General features: G+C 34.8%; 1 protein-coding gene across 1 annotated transcript in view; it reads right to left on the minus strand.

Moving 5' to 3' along the window:
• Positions 1–24142, minus strand: part of LOC110459728 — a 111296-nt gene extending 87154 nt beyond the window's left edge. The window contains exons 1-7 of the mRNA XM_021512123.1: positions 23970–24142; positions 15787–15953; positions 9336–9456; positions 6533–6699; positions 4864–5063; positions 3254–3598; positions 1963–2046 (exon numbers count right to left, since the gene is read on the minus strand). Of these exons, the coding sequence (XP_021367798.1) occupies positions 1963–2046; positions 3254–3598; positions 4864–5063; positions 6533–6699; positions 9336–9456; positions 15787–15953; positions 23970–24023 (1138 nt within the window). The 5' untranslated portion in view covers positions 24024–24142. The remainder of the gene's footprint in view (positions 1–1962; positions 2047–3253; positions 3599–4863; positions 5064–6532; positions 6700–9335; positions 9457–15786; positions 15954–23969) is intronic.
• Positions 24143–24373: the final 231 nt, after the last annotated feature.

A 24373-nucleotide genomic window follows, 5' to 3' on the forward strand; every position in this document is an offset into this window, starting at 1 on the left:
CAAATGGATTAGATCATGTAAACAGTAAAGCACCTTTTTGGAACTTTCGATCAAACTTCTTCCTGCTGTGTATGATATTGCTATTTCAGACTGAGATTGCCGTTTAACCAATTTACAAGCCCAGTACTTAACACGTGACATGGGAAACCTCAATTTCAAATTTTGGAAGGATTTGTCCTATAAACTTATTTGGAAATAGGGATAACAAACTTAAATCGTCAATTCTTTTCTGGACAGACTTAAAATGAAACGATATTGCACAACCTAAGGACCTATGAAAATCAACATATGAAATTTGATAAAGATCTGTCCTGTACTTCCTTAGAAATATTGACAACAAGATTAAACCCTTAATATCCCAGATGACTGTCTGGTCGACGTCTCGATTATTCTCATCAGTATCAAAATGAAAAATTCACAGTGAAGGACCAATGGCAACATTTATGTGATATTTGATAGACTTTCTGAGAAATAGCGCTAACAACCTCTTACTCTCAAAATTCAAGATGGCGACCTGTTGGCAATTTTGGTCTTTCAATCCATACCAAATTGTAAAAATGAACTAGAGACCTTAAGAGCAACCTTCCAGTGAAATTTAAGAAAGATCACTGAATGAATTTTTAAAAAATACTGCATATCGGGAAATTTTCGACCGGTTTAATTTTCGCCCTTTGAAAGTAAAATCCATTATTAAATTCGCCCTTCCAATTCAATAACACTATTTATTTATTTTTTTAATAAATGTTTGCTGTAAAGAAAAAACCTTGATGTGAAAGGACCTGTTACAGGAACAAAAGAATTTTGCCTTCAAAGCAATTTAACCATTACTGGGTTATATTTGACACGACACGACCCATGAGATATTTTTTAAAAATATTAAGGTCCCCAGGGCCTGTGCTATGTACTATTTAGTGCCGCCTTCCAAAGGTGTTCGACAGGGTTCACTTTTTTATCCAAAAAACTATCAAAACAATGTTTTACGCTGGGGATAAAAAACTATCAAAACAATGTTTAACGCTATCAAATAATATTATTTAAAATTTTCGCTATCATATCTCAACAAAATGCACCAAATAATATTGAAAGATTTTTTGTGTACAAGAACCGGAAATTGGTGTTTAATTCCGTAAAACAATTGATGTAGCAAAACAGTAAATGAAAATACCAACATTTTTAGAGTTTAATATTTTACAACTTTTTTATTATGCAAATTATTTGTTACATATTTGAGTTCATAATTTGCAGCAGATCCTACTTTAAATAATTTAATATTATTTGAGAGCGTAAAACATCGTTTTGATAGTTTTTTGGATAAAAAAGTGAACCCTGTCGTACACCTTTGGAAGGCGGCACTAAATAGTTCATAGCACAGGCCCTGGGGACCTTTTTAATTTTTCAAAAATATCTCATGGGTCGTGTCTTAGGGAGCTACAAATATAACCCAGTAATGCTTAAATTGCTTTGTGGGCAAAATTCTCTTGTTCCTGTAACAGGTCCTTTGAAATAATCTCTCCATTATATGTTCTCTCTGTGAAATAAGGGCAACAAGATTGTTTTTTTATTAACAGACAGAGTGATAGACATGGTTCCCAATCTGATGACAGTTGGCTAAAATAATGTCCAAAGTTGCAGGATGTACAAAGAATGTAAGCAATTTCATATAAAGTATAATGTAAAATCTGAAGGGACATTGTTATGTATCAAAATCTATTGTATTCCCTGTTATTCGGTGAAATTAAACTGTTTTTAAACACGAACAAAACTGACCATATTTCAGCTAGAGGTACCAATCAGAAAATTGAAAGAAATATATAGATATTGCTGATGTAAGGAAGGATCTACAAAGATGTAATCTCCATAGTATTGTCTCTGTGGCAGAAATCACCACATTAAGCAAATTGTATATCATTTTCTTCTTATTGAACTATTAAATAGACTTCCAACATTAACTAGATCAATTACCATCATTACAGCAGCAGTAGAACTGGTCCTTCTGAATGCCATATCTCACACAAGTGCCCTGCACATAACAGCCATCGAAGTAAGCTGAAGACAAAAAGATTACTTGATTAACAATAAACCTGTTAGCATCAACAGTCGGTAGTTCAACTTGTAAGCTGCTTAAATATAAATGAGGTGGGATTATGTTTCATTTGTTGACTGTCTTGGCAATCAAATGACAGAACTAATACCTGTGTATATATATCATGCAGTACAAAACGCTCCAGACGATAGTTCAGGGAAAATCAACTAAGTGACCACCGTCGTAAGATCTTCATTAAGTTTGATTAGTTTCTCTTCATTATTCATCTTTTTTTCTTTTCTGTTAGATTAATAATTATGTTTATAGTAAATGCATCTTGTGGTAACTTTTGATAAAAACTTTTAACCGCTGAGTGTCCTTTCAAAGTGAGGTCATTGCTTCATTTTTTAAGAAACTTGAACCCTCAAAATCAAAGACCGCCAATTGTCTTTCCTAATCAGTCCAAAAATCAAAACATACACAAAAATGGACAATGGGAAATTAACATATGAAATTTAAGAAAGAATTGTCATGTACTTCCTGTGAAATAGTGATAACAAACTAGAACTCTCAAAAACTAAAATTGACCGGGGCCATCTTTGAGATTGATATTTCAAGCACTTGTTGAAGGTCTAGAGAAATAACGACAACAACGTCAAACTCTGAATCCAAGATTGCTGCCTTGCCTGGAATTGTGAGCTATCTTTTCAGATATTCCCAGTTTAGACATAGCTGGTGGCATCTCTTTATATTCGAGTTCAAAAACAATATTTACAGCTTAGGCTGTGCATAATAATTAGTCTTCATTTGCTCATCGTTGGATATATTGTTAGGTCTTATGTAGGTAATCATGGATGTGTTTTTAAAAAGCGGCTACTATTTGGTTTATATTGAATTTTGTAACTGGTTCTTGGTCTTCCAATCAAGTAACCAATTAATCGGATAACCGTTGACATTCCTAAACTTAAACTTTATACATGAACATTAAAAAAGGTTAAACGAAGTTCATATAAAGTGTGTGTACATTATATAAACAAGTCCCGCCCAACAATGTATGTTAGTTACACAAGTTCAGTCCCATCAAGATTTTACCATGTACAGTGAACGCACATGTACACTTATCAAAAGAGTCCAGTTCATTCAAGTTTCATACACTTAGCGCATGTATATTATACATTCTATCGAATTCCTAATTAAAAAGAGCCAAGCCTTGCTCAATCAAATTCTTACCCTTAGTGCGTGTAAGATTAAGGACAGGACATTTTTCTTGGTCTATCAACACGTCGCCCTTCATTTCTATAGCCTCATGATCTTTCTCTTGCAGATTGAGCTCCAACGTTGTGAGGTTCCTCCCTCCTATGTCCTTCGGCACCAACGTTTGGCCCTGAAGGGTCAGTATCTTGAAAGAACTGGCATACGTTCCGGAGAGTGGGATGACAAAGGATTGGATTGTGATGTCCCCTACTGTGGTGATAAGGCCACTGGAATGTGTGACGTTCAGGACAAAGGCCTGTGATGATTCCCCGGGACATCGGTACTGACCTTCCCATACACTTGGCACAAACTCTGTCCTGTCTGGATACAAAAACACAAAGGGGATGAACAGATTGATTTAACATTCATGCTGGTAAAAATGGTTTAATTTAATATGGATGTAACTAACCAATTCGCGTTCAGTAAAGCACGAAGATTCTGACCAATAAATAAATTGCAGTACATTTTAAATTTATTTACAATTTAAAATGTGTGGTTATCTGAAATCTAAATATAAGAATTTCTGAATATATGCTAGTTTGTTTTTATTATACATGTATGTACGCCAGTGATACTGCTGGAACAGACTAACATCATGCACCTAACAGATCACGGAGGGATCTTTTCGCTCACAATCGTAAGATTTTCATTTTTTTATTGAAGTTTAATCTTTCTCTTTGTTTCTTTACAGTAAATGCATTTTGAGGTAACTTTGATTAAAACTTCATAATGCTATGTTTGACTTATTTATTAAAACAGTCCAGTGAGAGAGAAAAATAGAATAAGAAAGACTTTCAGTTTTCAAGCAAAGTCAATCTTAAAGTGAAATATGCAAATAAAAAATAAGAAGATTACTCACTTAAATAATACCAGGAAAATCTATATATGAATCTGAAATAGTTCTGTTAAGCACTTCTTGAGAAATAGTGATAACAGAATGAACTATCAAAATCAAAGATGGCTACCTGATGGCCATCTTGTTTTTCTGCTCAGTCTCAAAATTGAACATGCAGAACTACAGACAACGGAGAACCTGTATATTTAGTATGATATATGAAAAAGATCTGACGACTGCTTCTTGAGAAATAGCAACAACAAACTGAACTGTCAAAATCAAAAATGGCGAACTTGCCACCATCTTGTTTTTCCAATAGTCTTAAATTGAAATATGCACAACTATGGACCTAGGCTAACCTTCGTGAGCAGTTTATAAAGATCTATTCTAGTTTTCTTGAGAAATAATGATTAAAGGAACTGTTAGGATTAACAGATGGATAGACAAACTATGGACTATTTGCAGTTGGGAGATATACTTTATACATATAGTTTGCAAGCCACAAATCAGTTAAATACCAAAGGTGGGGTGGTGACTCCCTTCTACAATCATCATTTCCAGCAGATTTTACGTAAAAACTATATCTTGAACCTCTCACAAAACCAATGCATATCTTATATGATGAACAGGGAAAATATCTCTCAGTCATTTCTATTTTTGCCCATTTTGTAATTGCACACGAAGTAAAATTCAGGATGGAAATTTATATTTGTACCATTAATTAAAATAAAAATGGAACACTTTTTAGTACCTTGATACACACTGCAGTCTGCTGGGCCCCCTTGTATTATGACCTCACAGTTGTCTCCCTTCCAGCCATCGTTGCACACCTTGCGTCCCTTGTTGTCACATGTGTAATGGCCGTTACATGCATTGTCTGCCACACAGTTGATAGAGCAGTCATCGCCATAGTAATGTGGATCACAGTACACTTTCACTTTCAATGATAGGCTGCAAATACACATATATCAACAAATATATAACAGATTACAAATATGTCACTTATCATTTTTAATGATTATGTGGTAGGAACATGTATATGAAGTTTGTCATAATCAATCATGAGTGATTTCGTCCATATTAATTATTGGTTTGAAACAATGTATTTCAAGTGATACACATAAATGTACATGGTCAAGTTTTTTAGATACCCATGTATTATGGATGTACAACTCTGAGAAGTCAAAAATTTCCTGTATTAAACTTTTTTTCTTATATGGATTTTTGGAAAAATGAGTTAATGGCATAGTAGAAAATGCAAACAAAATATATGTCGGTGTGTTCGTTTTTGTGCTATGATCGGTCAAAGATACCAATTTGACACAACACGAGATTCTAGGTGATATTTGGGGTTTTGAACATTTTCAGAACAAATTCATAAAATTTCTTCCAAGTATGTTATCAGATATGTATGAATGTTTATAGAATTGATGAAAATATTATTTTCGTATAAATTCTGGAAGGAAAATTCTTAATCTTATTCATTTAACTCAGAAAGCCGATTTTAGCTACCCCTACCCCCTATTTTTTAATGAAAAAATACTCATTTTTTACCATTTTTTTGCAGATTAAACGCTTGATATAAAAAGATCTGGTATTAAACTTTTTTTTATATTTAATAAATTGAATGAAAATGTGTTTCTCTTTCTAAAACATCTACAAAAATGGGGGGTCAGTGTGCTCCTTTTTTGGTCCCATTATCATTTGCGTTATTTCTTTACTTTATTCGGAGTCATAAATCAAAAGTGCTTCAGTCACAATAAATACGTAAGAAAAAAACAATAATGTATAATTTTCCAGTTTGTTGCATATTATTATTATCACACTGAACATTATAAAGTTGTACAGCAAAATTGAACCTGCTACAATTAAAAATGGCGACACAATAACAATTTAAGTGATCAATCTAGTGTCAAAAAAGGTGAAATGTTGGACTTTTTTGAAGCGCAAGAAATACACATTAATACACGTTTTCAAAATGGCCGCCAAATTGGTATTTTTTTTAAATTCTTGTAAAATAAGTTCTACAAACAACAGGCATCTAGTTTTTTGACATATTTTTCAGATGCGTGTTTGCTTATAAACTTGATCATAATTTGTTAAATATTACAAAAACCCGTTACACCAGATCAAAACGAGACTTGAACGTGATTGAAACCTCAGAAGAGTACATCCTTAAAGTGAAGTTTAGTTTAAAGTAATGGAAGGTTTAAATTCCTTTACAATTTATGTATATTTGAAAAAGAATTCTTGGATCACATCAAGCACCCAGAGCAGGTAATTTGACTTATTTACATTTCTAGTTAAGTATTTAGGTCCACTGCAACCTTCGAAATCAATAATTAGTGATGAAATCTTTTATATTACAAAATGTACATAATAAGTGTTCATAAGTATGTAATCTGCAATAGATGTTTAACCTGGTAGGGTGTTGAGGTCGCTGACCCTTCAATGTGTACGTCGACTTGAAGTCTGTAGTGGAGTTAAATCCAGGTATGTCACTTGTAAAATTTAGATAAAGATTATCTACAGGTGCCAGTCCATCACTGTCAGAGTCTGTTACCTGCACTGATATATACGCCGACCCCTAAAACAGAAAATAACATATCTGTCACACAGTTGACGCACACCTTGTATATGATGTGTATGCCCTTTTGAGAATGAGAAACCTGTCCAAAATTGACATTTCTATAAACTAAACTTACAAGCTGAAGAATCCCACTTTTACCACTGGCAAATCCTTGATAAATAATTTCCGAGAACCAAAACTAACATGTCTTGTATGATGGAAAATACAGCTGGGCTAGACCATTGGTATCAGATTGTTGTACTATCCGTCTAATCGACAGAGCTACCTGGACAACAGGACACGGACAAATTGTGAATAATTGTATTGCACCGTTGCGCTCATTTGCAAACTAGTGATGTGTAATCTTCATTTAGGGGTTACATATCACCATTATTGACAGAAATATATATTCATGTGATCCCAGAGAGCATCATCAAATTTAAAAGATCAGTCGAATTACGTTTATTAGAATCTACAAAGTGTTTCCCTATCTATAAACACTGTTTTTCTCTGTACAGAAAATACATATATTGAAAGCCGCATCCTTACAGTTTAAAATTGCTACAAAGCGACTTTGAAATTAGAACGGTGTCACATAAAAACTTGTATAGATATCTGGATGCCAGTTATATAAATATTTTAGTTTTTCCTCAAGGATAAACCATAGGGATCTTGCCGCCAACCAGTGTATGCTCTTCATTAATTTTATGTCAGTTTGATCTGTTCTCTTCTTTCTCTTATCTGTTTGATCGAGTCATGTAAACCTTGAGGTAACCTTTGATCTAAACTTAATACTGCTGTGAATAAAAGACAACTTTCAAAGTGAGTTTGTTGTTTTACATATTTGCTATTACATTACTTAATGTGAAAGAAATTGATCCGATCATTGCAATATGAGAAAGTTCTTCGTGTAGCCATCTTGCTTTTATGATCACTCTCAAAATAAAACATTCACAACTAAGGACCCAGTGAATCAAGTACTTTCTGAGAAATTACAATAACAACATTTAACTGTCAAAGTCGAAGATGGCTGTCTGTGGGCCATTTTGCTTATCCGATCAGTCTCAATAGTGAATATGCAAAAACAGGACCAGGGGAGCCTATATATCAAATCTGAGAAAGATCCTTACAGTTTTTCCTGAGAAATAGCGATAACCAATATTCACTGTCAATATCCAAGATGGCCATCTGTCCGACGTTTTGTTTCTTCGAGCAGTCACAAAGTTAACATGCACAACTAAGGACCAAGGGAAACCTGCATATGAACGGATGAGTGTCTATAGGGCCCTTTTTGGGCCCCGGTATATTCGGATTTCCTTATTTTGTTCAAAGATGTCCTATTGTTTGACACGCGGAAAAACTAAGGTAAAACTTTACCCGAAAGTGGATATCTTGGGGTACCAAAAGGGGTAGGGTAAATCTCAAATATAGTTTGCTGTTTTCAAAATGAGCTTAAAAACCAAAATGATACCATTTCTGTTTTAAAAAACATGTATAAATTAGACAAGAATATGTAACAGAATGAAAAATAGCCGGGAAATTCAATCGTCACTTAATATTTTGACTTGAATTTTACATCTTTACTCATTTAAGTAGACTTACATAAATTGCATATTGACTACATACTTTCCTCCTGTTTTATACAGTGTTATGGCTTCTGGACACATATCAAACTTGGCTATTTTAAATATCTCTCAATCTTAAGTGAATTATAAGATGCAGGACACCCTTTATATGATATAAGTATAAGATATCAATTGTTAGTACTGTATATTATATATATCTTTTAATATTTGCTCAGCAGCTGTTGCTGGAGTGAGTCCCAGGTTCTGTGATGTTTTCTTACTTTGCAAAGTTAACTTACAGATAAAAAATGACATATTTCACCATAATTACTATAAAATGATTGATAGTATATGAAGATTGATTTGCTGACAATTTTAAGTCTCCTAGCCTCAAGGAAAGTATATGTTTTAATCGTTAAAGTTAATAGATTTCCTTGTTTTAGCAAATGTTCTGCCTAATTCCAATGTTTATCCGCTGATTGTACATAAAAGGCATTGGGGGATAAGCATGTTACTTGGCATAGTTTCATACTTATCCCACAATGCCTTTTTACTTAAAAACACCTTTTCCTATTATTTTGAGTACAAGGATCAAAGTGCATCTCCTTGCCTAACACCAAATAGTTCCTGACAAAACTAGTCTGAATGCGTGTAGATTAAACAGGCTCAGTAGAGTGTTTATAGTAGTAAGAAGGGCGTTTGACATACCTACACTGACCAAAAGTCAGATAGTTTATGCTTTGAAAATGCAAAGAGAGACTAAGTTGTTCGTTCAAGTTAATGCTTACAATTAACAGTTAATCCTTTTGTTGATTTCATACGGTTTATTTGTTACATTCAATGCTAGCTGCTACTCATATTATTTCCTGATCACTTTTCTGTGACCACGGACACAGGGCGATTTGAATAGCCCACCATTAGATGGTGGTTGGCTAAACATTTCACTTAAATATATATCATGATGTGAACACTGATTATGACATTACTAAACATGTCATTTTGCACGAAGTACAAACATATTACAGAACATATTTACATCAGATATTTTCATGATACATAACATTACCTGTCATACATATGCAAACTTACCTTCCAGGTATCAAAACTGAATAAAGATGACTTTCCAGCAGTAAAGGAGATTTCATTCTCGTTATCGTGAGCATTAAAATCTTCTCTCCCAAACTGACATCCCCCTCCGGTTAAATTCGCACTAGAAAAAGAAATGCATATAATAGAAAATTGTAGTTTACCAGTTAATGTTGGCACTGACTCGATACATATTTCAGTCAGGTACAGTATAGACAACGACTATTATTGCAGTCCTTTTTCTAAGGTTTGGACATATTTTACTGGTCTCTTGGTTTATTTGGCACATGGTTGCAGATATATAATATCATATTCATATTGTTACCACTATTTTGCTTATAATTCACAGAGAAAGGACCTGTTACAGGAACAAAAGAATTTTGCCCACATAGCAATTNTGTCATTTTCTAACTTTCAATTTGACAAGACAAGTTATTTAGTTAATGTATCAGTGGGCTGATGTGTTCATGTATGATAATCTTTAGCGAAGTTACAAATCTTGTCTCACTTAATATGGCAACTTTCTTGTTAATCTAAGTGTGCCGCATCTTTTTCTTTTTAACACTTAATATGGCAAATCGTGTAATAAATTATTTAAAAAATCTTGTAACGCTAAATATGACAAATCTTGCTAATCTAAATGTGCCGCACTAATTTCTTTGTAACACATAATATGTCAAATCTTGTACCACTTACTATGACAAATCTTGTAGATTTAAATGTCCATCGCCTATTTCTTTGTAACATATAAGTATTCGATTGCCGCATCTCGGAACTCTTTAAGTGCCAGATCTTTAAACGATTTTGCGCCAAATGTTGTAACACTTAAATGTGTCACATATTGAAAACATGAAAATCTGCCAACAATTTTGAATGGGCGTATTTGTATAGGTCACCGAGTCCTAGGCCATGTTCCTCTTTGTTTAAGCCGTTGCTAGTGCCACAGCTACTTAAACCTGTCAAGTTCCATTGAAAGGATTGTTTGTAAACTTTGTTCCTACACCTTTGACTTAATATGCATACTATGACGTCAGGGACTATCCGTATCATTGGACGTTCTGGTACTTGAGTATTTTTTATTTTATATACGGATGTGTCAGCTTTGATGTCTGTATGGTGTGTGTTTTGTTTGATTTATGATTCTAATAAACGTACATTTGCATAAATCACACAAAGCACTGCATTTGTTATATTTGAGTACACATTAAGTTTGAAAATAACTAGTGAACTTATAGCCTAGCACCACGCATTTCTGGATACTGTAAATTGCAAAAATGTTGAGTTTTGATTTTTAAAAATTCCATATGAGGCAAAATGGTTGTTGTTGTTCTTTTGTGTTTTTTTAACTTTTGTTCGATATCATTCTTAATTTCATTTTTATATAGATATCAAAGCCAATATATTCATTTATTTATGGTACCATGTTAAATAAAAGCATCATGTTCTTCTATAAAAGGTTGTGATGGAAACCTGTGTGTTTTGCCTTTTTATGATGATGATTATGATGATGATGATTATGATTGTTTGTTTGTTTGTTTGTTTATGTTTAACGGCCCATCGACGGCTGTGGTCATTTAGGGCCATGGTGATTTATTTATTTATTTATCTTATTTTAACAAACATTGTTAATCGCGAAGATAAAATCAGATAAAAATGGTTCATTTTTAAAAGTATTCGCATTGTATGTGTAGATAATAAAAATAATAATAAAAGGGGGTTAAAATAATAAAAGAGATAACGAATAGATGATATGGAATATGCGGTATATATATAACGTCAAAAATGATAAGGTTGGTTAAAAGACATCAGAGTCTATAAAATAGACCGATATCTTTCAAATAGTTAAATAATGCCTTCGAATCCACGGAACTGAAAAGTGTTTTCATATCCGGGACTCGGAAGTAGTTATCACGAATGTGTTTAAAATCGGAACATTCTATTAAAAAATGCTCCACTGTAAATGGAGTGTCACATGCGTGGCATGAAGGTATATCTTCTCGTTTTAAAAGGTACGAATGAGTAGGATATGTGTGCCCAGTGCGGAGCCGAGCGAGGACAACTTCCTCTCTACGATCTTTCCGACTGGGAATAGATGTTTTAAGTTTCGGTTGTATCTTAAAAAGTTTGTTGTTGGTCTCCAGAGACCAGCGTTTCTGCCATTCATTTTGAATGGCTGTACGAATAGTAGGTTTAAAATCTGTGTATGGTAGTTTGATATTTGTTTGTTCGAGATTCAATGCATTTTTTGCTTCCCTGTCAGCAAATTCGTTGCCTTTTATTCCGACATGGCTCGGAATCCATAGTAAAGTTATTTTAGACTTTTTTAATATACGAGATATTCGAAGAGCAAGGTTTTGTACGATTGTGTTTTTAGGATCTCGTAACTGTAAACTCTGTAGGACAGATAGAGAGTCTGAACAAATAATTGCCTTTTTAATGCGGTGTTCATCGATATGGTCGAGGGCCAAACCAATGGCGCATGCTTCAGCAGAAAAGATGGAGGCGCCGTCTGGTAGTCGGACTGAAGTGCAAGTATTGGCAGTACAGCAGGCTGCTGCCACTTTCTCACCTTCTTTGGAGCCATCGGTGTAAAGTTGTGTATGAGAAGGGTAATTCGAAATGCATTCCCGAAAGGAGGATTTGTGTTCTTCGGGCATAACACTTGATTTCCCTCGCTCATGTAATGTAAAGTTAAAATCGGGGGTTTGAATGGTCCACGGAGGAACATCAGATATGTTAAATTCAGCTATGTCCGTCAATTTTATGTTGAGTTCTTGCAGGAAATTCAAAATTCGGATACCAAATGTTGGCAGAAGTTTTTGGTTTTGCGTAAATATGTTTTGGTATTTGGGGTTGAATACTTGGTTGAAAGCAGGATTTTTAGGGTTTGATTTTAATTGAGTTGCAAATTGTAATGAAAGTTTTATTCTTCTGTCATAAAGGGATGGTTCATTTGCTTCCACGTACAGGCTTTTTACAGGTGTTGTTCGAAAAGCTCCCAGGGCAAGACGTAGCCCTTGGTTATGGATTGGATCTAGCATCTGAAGGTACGAACTGCGCGCTGACCCGTATACCATAGAACCATAATCCAGTTTTGTTCGAATAAGTGATCTGTATAGGCGCAAAAGCATTTCACGATCCGCTCCCCAATCAGTATGAGAAAGGACTCGTATAATGTTTAACGCCTTGGAACACTTATCCTTCAGATACTTTATATGTGGTATGAAAGAGAGTTTCGAATCAAAAATGAGGCCGAGAAATTTAGTCTGTTCAACAACAGGAATTCTAGTGCCATCGAGTGTTAGATTTGGGTCATTGTGTGCTTTTCGTTTTTGACAGAAATGCATGCACACAGTTTTGGATTTAGAGAATTTGAAGCCGTTTTCGTCTGCCCAATTTTGTAGTTTGTTTAAACTCTGTTGAAGTTGTCGTTCTATCGTGTGCATGTTCTTAGATCTGTAACAGATCAAGAAGTCATCCACAAATAACGACCCTTCTGTTGATTGACCAAGACATTTGACTATNTTAAGCCAACATCACAAATTTAAGTGAAAATATCATCCGTGTGAGTCGACAAAGAGGAAACAGTATCATAACATCGCAAAACCAAAGTGCATCAAGAGTTAGGAGCAAAAGGAATTGTTCCAAAAGGAACTTAAAGATCCACTGTTACTCGACTAAATGGACCAAAGCCTTTTTAATTGAAACTTGCAATGGTAAACGATAGGAAAATAGGTAACGACTTATATCCAATTGGGACAACGGAATGCAAGAACATTGTGAAAGCTAGATGTATGACAGAAAATGATGAATGGGTAGAACAAGTTCTTAATTGACTCCAAATAGTCTACGCAGACCTTTCTGTAGCAGATACCGTCTACCATCAGCGATGCAGTTCTAAATCCAAACGTGGACGATGATACCGTTGTCGTAAATTCCTTATAATGACCACAACAAAAAGGGAATCCCTGTACGACCTAAAAACGCATCTTCTGAAGATGCTTTTCTACAGGTCTTCAGACTGATAGAGGCGATAGAGGGAGATCAAATTACTACCAAATAAGTGGCAGACATGGAGAGAGTTTGCGGGAACGAGGCATACAGCTCTGTACACATGAAAAGGGGGGTCATCGATCATTTTGGAAAAATCCGTATTCCCTAGTCTGGATTGAAATATTGTTTTGAAACAATGTCAACGCCGACAGAGCAAACTAATTGGCTCAGCTGTTCGTAAATCTGTGAACGATAAAAGGCGTCCAAGAAATCTCATACAAACGAAATCAGTGAGCTATAAATCAAGGTTAGAAATCCTCATTCTAGGTCAATAATGAAACCTTTTCAGTCTACCACCAACTGCTATGTCAACGTGTCATTGTTCGCTGCTGTGGACAACATCTACGAAGACGAAGCCGATATTTTCTGATGCAAATCGGTTGACCATCCAAGTGCATATCTATACCATCTGTCTTTATGAGAAGTCAACATTCATTGACGCAATATCTAGGTGATTGTAAAGGTTGAGTTGAAGATGGATTTCGTTATGTCATTGATGGAGCTCCCCCTAATGCGATATTCTGCCAGACATGCCATAAATATATCGACTACATACAGCGCATACACACAGATACAACCGTTGTTTTGATGGCTACAGCTCTGGCCCCTACACAAAAGATAAAATCTACTTGTGACGCACGCGGGGGATCGTCTGAACCAAATTTTAAAATGAATACTACATTCCGAAAAAAACACGTTTTCTTGGCAAATAAGCAGATCTTCATTAATATGCCGAGGGAACAGATCATTGGGTACCATGGAGACATAGATACAGATATGTTTGTGCTCTTGTTTCATGCGGACCAAACTGCACAACAACTCCGATCATTAATCAGATGACAAATTGAAGGTATGGGACTTAAGCGGGCTCCGTCAGATACTCCACGTGATCATCGCTACAAGTGGTTGTGATTCTACCTCAAGATTATTTGGTGTACGGAGGAGGGTAACTCTAAAGACATTTGATTAGAGCAACGTCTTAAAACCCTAAACGAGTGTGATTTTCTCACCAAGCTCTACTAAGGAACATGTAATTGTTTCTAAAAAAAACAAATCAGTACTCTGATCAATGGTTTCCTAAACGGAATATGGATGCTATAAGATACATAAAGTTTGTAAATCAGGTTATGGCGAATAAAACGTTCCTACAAATTCACAACACTCCCCCAACTTCCGCCGCCCTAACATACTGTAGTTAGAAGTACAGACATGAGGAATGCCTTTAAACCTTAGAGAATGGGGATGGATGCTTTCGGAAGAAAAATAAGTTATGTCTGTCAAAACCAACAAAGCTGCTGCACCTGAGTGTCATCAACGTATCATTCGGTGTTAATGTAAAATTAATTGTGATACTTAGCAAAACACAGTAGCAAATATGGAATGGAGAGTGCAAAGGCAGCAGTCGATCAAACTCATCATAACAAGTGGCTGAATAAACGATTGTTATAATGAAGGGTCTGATGTTTTATCGTTAGTGGTAGAAGAGAAATGACTCTTAAGATTATCTTTATTGAAAAATCACGCATATTAATTTTTATCTTAATAGTTTGGGATCTTACTTACATGTCGTAAATCTTAATACCTCATTAACATAAAGGTTAGGACTTACGACGTGATTTAAATCGTACCCATAGTAAAACGGCCCTTAGTATAACCACAACACATCACTCATTTCTATTTTCATCAAATGCATATTGATTAAGATTTGTTTCTTTGCTAAGGTAGAAGAAAAAGCGTCAGATGGAAAACTGATATCTGTTGGTCAAAACGCCTACAAGAATGTTCATTGTAAATTGATCGTATGTTAATTGATTGATTAGTCATCTGAATTAAGATCTATTGTATAGAATAACTAATCTGTTTAAACATCGAATTAGCTAAAGAAATGAATTATTGCGACCCGACAGTAAATTATCGACTAAAATGCATTGCGACCCGACAGTAAATTATCGACTAAAATGCTTAGAAAATGTCGATGCATCTCATTTTAATTGGTCAATTACGAAGTTGTTTGATGTTTGGATGTTTTAGCATAGGATGATTAGAACATATTAAAAAGTGTTAATGTTTGTAGATATTAACCACCATTAACTTTGGTGTCTTTTTTAAACCGAAAACAAAAATAAGGAGCATTTTGAAGCCTTTCACCCACAGGGACATTGATCGATTTACTTGTAATATTAAAAAATAGGGGTCTCCTATACTAATAAATACAAAGGGATATAACGGCAGACTGAAATCCGTTACCCCCTTTTCTCTTTCAGCTCGTGTCAATTACAAATCTTTGTCGTTCCCCTCAACTCCCCCAACAAATAGCTCAGATATATCATATACAACAAACAGGTCAGTGAAAAGGTCATATATGTACAATGGGATATGCTACAATTTAGGTGTGTGTTACCTGGGGTGTTCTCCAGCACAGACAGTGAAGTGGTGGTCACATTGTTCCAATGGACACATGGGTATATTGGCCCCGTCACAACATTGACCGTTAATGTCAAGTCCCTGCTTGTTGTGGAAGTCCACTAACTGTATGGCCAGCTTCCCTTTGCTCTCAACATCAATTATCTATAAAAGAAAAAGGAAACAATAGCATTCAGAACCATTGAGTAAGGTACAAACAATTCACGTAAGTATTGAGATCACAGTATGGTAGATTTTAAATATGGACGTTAAGCCCTGAGTATATTTAGTAAAATCTCGACATAATATTGACATCACGTTATAATAGGGAACTGCACAATGTTTGTTGGTGTGTTTAAAAGCTGAATTTAGCTTGGTTCTACCCTTAGTCCCTTTGGTTGACGCAATTAATTGTATATTCTGTCGTAGGTACAAGTCGATTAGGAGTCGGTCAGTGTTAATTTCGAAGTAACGATATGCTGATTTTATGTAAATGCCAAAGTTGGATTCCTTTCAACATCGAAAGTATTTTTCTCATCTGTTGACATTCAAGCTACGTAGATATATTCTGTTGTTATGTTATATGTAAGATAGTTGACTGAATATGACTTTAACATAGTTTTCTATGCTTGTATTTGGGATTCCTTTAGCTCAACTAGTCCGAAGGCTTCAGTAATGGAAAGGGCATAAAGGTGCATATCAAAGGTTAGCCACGGTGGTAATTAACATCATGTGATTGTAGTGTGATGATTGTGAGACGTAATAATCAAATCCTCAAAATAGATGAAAAGGTCCCAAGGTGCTTTAGTATTTTTGATACGGCACAACAAATAGTATCCGTTAGTTTAGACACTAGAGTAGTTTGTTAATATTGTACAGCGGTTATTTAGCTAATAAGTACCAATACAGATTTTTTTAAATATCCGACCTGTAACTTCTTATGAAGTATTCTTACTTTTGTGCCGATCTGAACATCCAGCATAGCCACCCTGGCCTTTGAGTTGCAGTGTTTTGTTTTCCCTGATTCTCAAAAACCAGTTGTAGTTATTTACTCTATATCGAAGTAATTCATGTAAGCGTACAGGCCCGTGGAGCCTCTTGTAAGCATGCTTAGATGAATGACTACAAGTCTGAATGAATGAATGACCTTGACTCAAGTAAAATGTTAAACGTTTTCTGTATAACCAGAGATCCAGGGTAATGATATTTGGCCAGAAGCATGCTTGGATTAGGTTTGTTCAAATGAATGACCTTGGCCTATTTTGAAGGCCACTGTGGTCAAATGAGAAAAACAAATAATCAAATTCTTCATGTAATAACCAATAGGCCCAGACTGATGAGTATTGGCCAGTAACATGCTGTGAAGGGCTACACAATTTGTTTAACTGAATATCCTTGTTTTACTTTCAACGTCACAGAGGTCAAATGTGTAAGAATCTTTGAACAAATTCTTTTGAATAAGCAATAGTCAAAGGTCATGATATTTAAGTTGAAACTTAATTTAGTTCGATTAAATACACCATAAATCCGACTTTGAAAATAAACCTAGGATTCGTTGCATTCAAATATATCTCGATAGTTAGCCGGCTCTAGAGAAAATTCGGCCGGCCTTTGATTCCTTGTAATTTTTTTCAAGATCGTGAAATTTAAGATCCCATAACAAGGAAATACTGGTTGGATCTTAACAAAAATATATATACATATAATTCCCCGTTTAATTCCTCGGTAGTAACAATCCAGTATTCCTGCTGAAAGAGTTAATATATCACAGTTAATTAGCTCCAAGACCTGTTCTTAGTGTCACGATGTTTTGAGGATACGTGTCCCGTTGACCATTGATTTGTACCTGAGTGTCAAGCTGTTTCGGGATATGTATCCCGTTGACCAGGGATTTGTACCTGAGTGTCAAGATGTTTTGGAGACATGTGTCCCGTTGCCAGGGATGTGTACCTGAGTGTCAAGATGTTTTCGGGATGTGTATCCCGTTGACCAGGGATGTGTACCTCAGTGTCAAGATGTTTTGGAGACATCCGTCCCGTTGACTAGAGATTTGTTCCTGAGTGTCAAGATGTTTTGGAGACATGTGTCCCGTTGACTAGGGATTTGCTCCTGAGTGTCAAGATGTTTTGGAGACATGTGTCCCGTTGACAAGGGATTTGTACCTGAGTGTCAGGATGTTTTTGTGAGAGATTTGGATTTCTGCATTTATTTTGATGGCTCCTGTATTTCTTTTATTTCCTTATTTATTTGTCTCTTAGGTCCTTTTTACATATTTATTTAATTATGCTAACTTAGTTATTTTCAATTTTTAATATTTACATTAGCATGGAAAACAAAACTAGATTGTTTATCAACGGGTTTTTTCATCTATGTAAACGGCTTCAAATAACCACATTTAAGGCAATCCTAATTATTTGTACGGGTGCTATCGAACACCCACACACCAAACTGTCTCTGTGCAACGGCAATACAATTGAGGATGCTGGTTTTGAATCAGAACACATCACTAAGTGAGTCTGCTATCAGGCTAGATCCCATAACGAATCCTTATTCAACAGAGGAAATCGCTGTCTTCTGCATTGGCGTCGACTGCAAGTGACGACGCATGTCAAAAACGCATACCGAACTCTCCAACAATGAGCAAGTCCTGTTATCACAGTCGGTCGACACAGGAATTCAGTCGACAACATCGTTTAAATCGTCATCTGGTTTCTTAAGAAACTCAACATTTCACGGATGCACTTTTCGACTTCCATTAACACACCTTGTTGACATAGTCGTGGCCTGAATTGAGCCGCTGCATAACTGTTTATTGGTCAGCTACCTGAGCGAATTTGGAACCAGTTCATAACTATTAGTAAAATAAATATTTTACTGACTCTTTAAATGGATCTACTGTCAATCGTCAAGATAATTCATGTTTATTAATCATGCTGGTATGTAAATTAAATGATTAAAAATGTATTGAAGGTGGAACAAGTTAATTGCTCAATTGTGTATTTCGTCCAAAGGGACAACGCACCACCTTCACGCGAAAAAAGACTGTTTTTTTCTCTATTCCACTAGCAATATTGGTGTTCATTAAATATTTATTTAGAAAATTCCTACGATATGCCTTGAACCTGATTAGATATCTTAATATTCAGGTTCCAAAGTAAAGCAATAAATATGTTGTACAATCATATGTATTTAAATGATGAATTGTGTAAGAAAGATTTTTCAAATTTTAAGCCCACCATCATCAAATGGTGGGCTTTTCAAATCACCTTTCGTCCGTGGTCCGTTACCCGCCCGTCCTTCATGAATTCTTTTTAACGCCTAAGCACAAGAGATATTTTTCTCATGAGGTTTCCAATGGTCCATTGTTATGCATATCGAATTTTTGGACTGATCGGAAAATAAAAATGGCCGTGAAGCGGGTTTTATTTTTAGAATTAAAGAATGTTAGCGCTATTTCTTAGAAGTTAAAGGAGAGTTCTTTCACACACATGAAGGTTTCCAATGGTCCATTGTTATGCATTTCGAAGTTTTGGACAAATCAGAAAACAAACATGGGCGACAGGCGGTTTGTATTTTAAGAGTTAAAGATTGTTAGCGCTATTTCTTAAAAGTTAAAGAAGTGGTCTTTCACAAATCTAACATGAAGGTTCCCCTTGGTCTGTCTTTACGTACACATCACATGAATATCAAATATTAAGACTGATCAGAAAATAAAGATTGCCGACAGGTGGCCATATTGATCTTTAAAACTAATGTTTGTTAGCACTATTTAACAGAAAGTAGCGCAGGGAACTTTCACAAACTTCACATGAACCCTGGTTACGCATATCGATCTTTTAGAGTGAGTACGAAACCAAGATGGCCAACGAGCAGTCCTCTTGAATGCTATTTCACAGAAATGACTAGAGGGATCTTTCTAAAATCTAATATATAAGTACCCTGTGGCCTGTAGTTGTGCATATTTACTTTTGAGACTAGAAAAACAAACTGGCTAACCTGCGCCCATCTTTGAATTTGGCAGTTGAAGTTTATCATTTCTGTTTCTCAGAAAGCTCTTGGCGGATCTTTCTCAAATGTAACATGCTTGTTTGCCCTTGTCTATATCTTTGCATGTTACTGATATGCAGCCATCTTGAACATTTACATAGTTACATGTGTACAATTTATTATCGCTATTTCACAGAAAGTTTTAGATAGATCTATATCAAATTCGATATTCAGGTTTCCCTTGGTCTATAGCTGTGCATGTATTCTTTTGAGACTGATTGAGGAAAAAATGGCCGACTGGTGGCCATCTATGTGTTTTAACGATTAGGTTTGTTATCACTACTTCAAGGAAAGTTCTTGACTTATCTTTCTTACATTTGATATTTGTGTCCCCTTGGACCTAATTTTAAAAGCCTTGCCGTTATGAGAAAGCATCCGTTATTGACAGCACTCAAAATTATGTATGGAATTATAAATTTTAGCCATTTTGCATATAGTTATGCAATTCTTATGAAGTAGCTTTTGCCACTATTAGCATTTACCATAGTGGCAATTACATATGTTCTATAACTTAAGATAATATACACGATTTCTGTTTAGAACTTCCAACATGAGACAGGGTATCTGTAAGGAAAATGAAGAGCAAAGAGGGTAAAAGATATTTTTGCAGATCTGATAAAGATCCTTTGATGGTGAACACGAAGATCCTTCTAGGATCTCTTGTGATACACTTAAAGAGATATCCTATTCAGTTTTGTTCATATCTTCATAAAATATCAAATCTAGCATATATCATACGGTCTTTAGTTACTTTAATGGATAATGTATGCACTTCGTATCTTGTTTTGCCAATCAATGTTGAGAAGTATGCAAATACGTCTGGAGCAATCTGCTATTGGGCGTATATTTGTTTGTGGATACAAAGAAATCTTAAGATAACAGTAACTTGATTAATGGTAAGGTGACAATGTAGATGAGCTCACACCTGTAAGTGGTTAAAAATAAAGCAGGCAACATAAACACGCTCTTGTCGTTATAGGCATTCTATACAGTAATCTAGGTAACAGTTAATACTGGGTAATATTTACATTGATATTAGAGGCATAATGATAGTTATTGGACAGACATAAGGGTGAGTAGGAGAGACATGTTAAAGTTAACTCATTAATAAGAGAGACATGTTAAAGTTAACAACTCATTAAGAAGAGGAATATGTTAAAGTTAACAACCCATTAATAAGAGGGACATGTTAAAGTTAACAACTCATTAATACGAGGGACATGTTAAAGTTATCAACTCATTAATAAGAGGGATATGTTAAAGTTAACAATTCATTAATAAGAGGGATATGTTAAAGTTAACAACTCATTAATAGGAGAGCCATGTTAAAGTTAACAACTCATTAATACGAGGGACATGTTAAAGTTATCAACTCATTAATAAGAGGGATATGTTAAAGTTAACAACTCATTAATAGGAGAGACATTTTAAAGTTAAAAACTCATTAATAGGAGAGACATGTTAAAGTTCAGAACTCATTAATAGGAGAGACATGTTAAAGTTAAGAACTCATTAATAAGAGGGACATGTTAAAGTTAACAATTCATTAATAAGAGGTACATGTTAAAGTTAACAATTCATTAATAAGAGGGATATGTTAAAGTTAACAATTCATTAATAAGAGGTACATGTTAAAGTTAACAATTCATTAATAAGAGGGATATGTTAAAGTTAACAATTCATTAATAAGAGGGATATGTTAAAGTTAACAATTCATTAATAAGAGGGATATGTTAAAGTTAACAACTCATTAATAGGAGAGTCATGTTAAAGTTAACAATTCATTAATAAGAGGTACATGTTAAAGTTAACAATTCATTAATAAGAGGTACATGTTAAAGTTAACAATTCATTAATAAGAGGTACATGTTAAAGTTAACAATTCATTAATAAGAGGTACATGTTAAAGTTAACAATTCATTAATAAGAGGGACATGTTAAAGTTAACAATTCATTAATAAGAGGTACATGTTAAAGTTAACAATTCATTAATAAGAGGTACATGTTAAAGTTAACAATTCATTAATAAGAGGGATATGTTAAAGTTAACAACTCATTAATAAGACACATGTTAAAGTTAACAACTCATTAATAAAAGAGACATGTTAAAGTTAACAACTCATTACTAAGAGAGACATGTTAAAGTTAACAACCCATTAATAGGAGAGACATGTTAAAGTTCAGAACTCATTAATAGGAGAGACATGTTAAAGCTAACAACTCATTAAGAAGAGGAATATGTTAAAGTTAACAGCCCATTAATAAGAGGGACATGTTAAAGTTAACAATTCATTAATAAGAGGGACATGTTAAAGTTATCAACACATTAATAGGAGAGACATGTTAAAGTTAAGATCTCATTAATAAGAGGGACATGTTAAAGTTATCAACACATTAATAGGAGAGACATGTTAAAGTTCAGAACTCATTAATAGGAGAGACATGTTAAAGCTAACAACTCATTAAGAAGAGGAATATGTTAAAGTTAACAACCCATTAATAAGAGGGACATGTTAAAGTTAACAACTCATTAAGAAGAGGAATATGTTAAAGTTAACAACCCATTAATAAGAGGGACATGTTAAAGTTATCAACACATTAATAGGAGAGACATGTTAAAGTTAACAACTCATTACTAAGAGAGACATGTTAAAGTTAACAACCCATTAAGAAGAGGAATATGTTAAAGTTAACAGCCCATTAATAAGAGGGACATGTTAAAGTTATCAACACATTAATAGGAGAGACATGTTAAAGTTCAGAACTCATTAATAGGAGAGACATGTTAAAGCTAACAACTCATTAAGAAGAGGAATATGGTAAAGTTAACAACCCATTAATAAGAGTGACATGTTAAAGTTAACAACTCATTAATAAGACACATGTTAAAGTTAACAACTCATTAATAGGAGAGACATGTTAAAGTTAACAACTCATTAAGAAGAGGAATATGGTAAAGTTAACAACCCATTAATAAGAGTGACATGTTAAAGTTAACAACTCATTAATAAGAGAGACATGTTAAAGTTAACAACTCATTAAGAAGAGGAATATGGTAAAGATAACAACCCATTAATAAGAGTGACATGTTAAAGTTAACAACTCATTAATAAGAGAGACATGTTAAAGTTAACAACTCATTAATAAGAGGGATATGTTAAAGTTAACAACTCATTAATAGGAGAGACATGTTTATATCAATATCAGGGAAATACGTACACTATTATCATCCTTATACCTATATATTTCTGTGATTTACATCCTCGTTACTGTATAAGGATAGTCGTATAAAGCATTGTCCACAGATGAGTGGGCCTCTCATTGGTTAACTTAACGAGTAGAATTACGCAACCTGAACTCGATCTCACTACACCTCTATAATAATAAAATAATAATAATCACAACCTAGTTTGTAGGTCGTGTCAAAGCGGTTCACAACTTATTATCCGTGGTTATAGGGTCTTTGCAACCAGACAATATCTGTTTCATCTCCCTGGGGAGCATACAGCCGGTGCTTCCATTTCGGCGCTCACAGCTAATATTCAACACATTCTAGCACTGCCCAACCACGTACCCATTTATAGCTGAGTAGACTGGAACAAGCGGAAAAAAGTATTTTGTTCAAAGATACAACACAGTGCCGTGACGTGAATCGAACCCGCCAACCTTCGGTCACGAGCCCGGCGTCCTACCACTGGACTATCGTGCCTCTGACTTACGACTTATTAGGACCTTAGGGTGATGCCAAAAGGGATAACATTTGATGAATTATTTAACCCAACCCCCAACCCCCTAAATTGAAGATAAAGAAGTAGATTTCCGATTTACAAAGTTGGAATGAGTCGTCTTATAAAAACGTACAGTTGAGTAAAGCAGTTAAAGAAAATGTGCAAACAAATGAAGGTATTTGTAAACCATTTGCGGAGAATTTTTACATCTAATATGTAGAATATTGATTACAACAGCAGCGAAATATTGAAGATTTTCGGACATGTACCGATCTTTTTCTGGAATGACCCGGAGGTCCAACACTGTATCTATATATTACTACACAGTTGTTATACTGTAGTAGTATCATTATTATCTTTTTAACGTTCTTTGATAGTAACTAAAAACTGTTTAACGTATACTTACATTCCACAGAAGAACGAACAATGCAAGTGTAAAATCCATTGGAGTCACACTCATGGTATATTCAAATTTTCAAACCCAAAAAAATCAAATTATATGGTCATATTTGTACAATATCCACCTGAAAGCGAGCAACTATTCTGGCTGATAACAGACTTGATATATCCGACCACAGGTGAGCTGTCGGCAGAAATGAAAGGGTACATAAATTATTTCCAATATAAAGGTCCCTTTGGATTTTGAAAGGTATGTTAATGCAGTGTGGCTATTGATTTTGACCTAGCTGCGTAGCTATGCTGCAGGCCACACCCGCGATAAGAGCAGGTACAGGTGGGGTACTGGAACCACCCACCATTCTACAGGTAGGTTAATTAATACGCCTCACCTGTGAAATCACAACCTGTAAT

The sequence above is a fragment of the Mizuhopecten yessoensis genome, unplaced genomic scaffold, assembly GCF_002113885.1.
Source record: "Mizuhopecten yessoensis strain PY_sf001 unplaced genomic scaffold, ASM211388v2 scaffold10201, whole genome shotgun sequence".
Taxonomy (NCBI): Eukaryota; Metazoa; Mollusca; class Bivalvia; order Pectinida; family Pectinidae; genus Mizuhopecten; species Mizuhopecten yessoensis.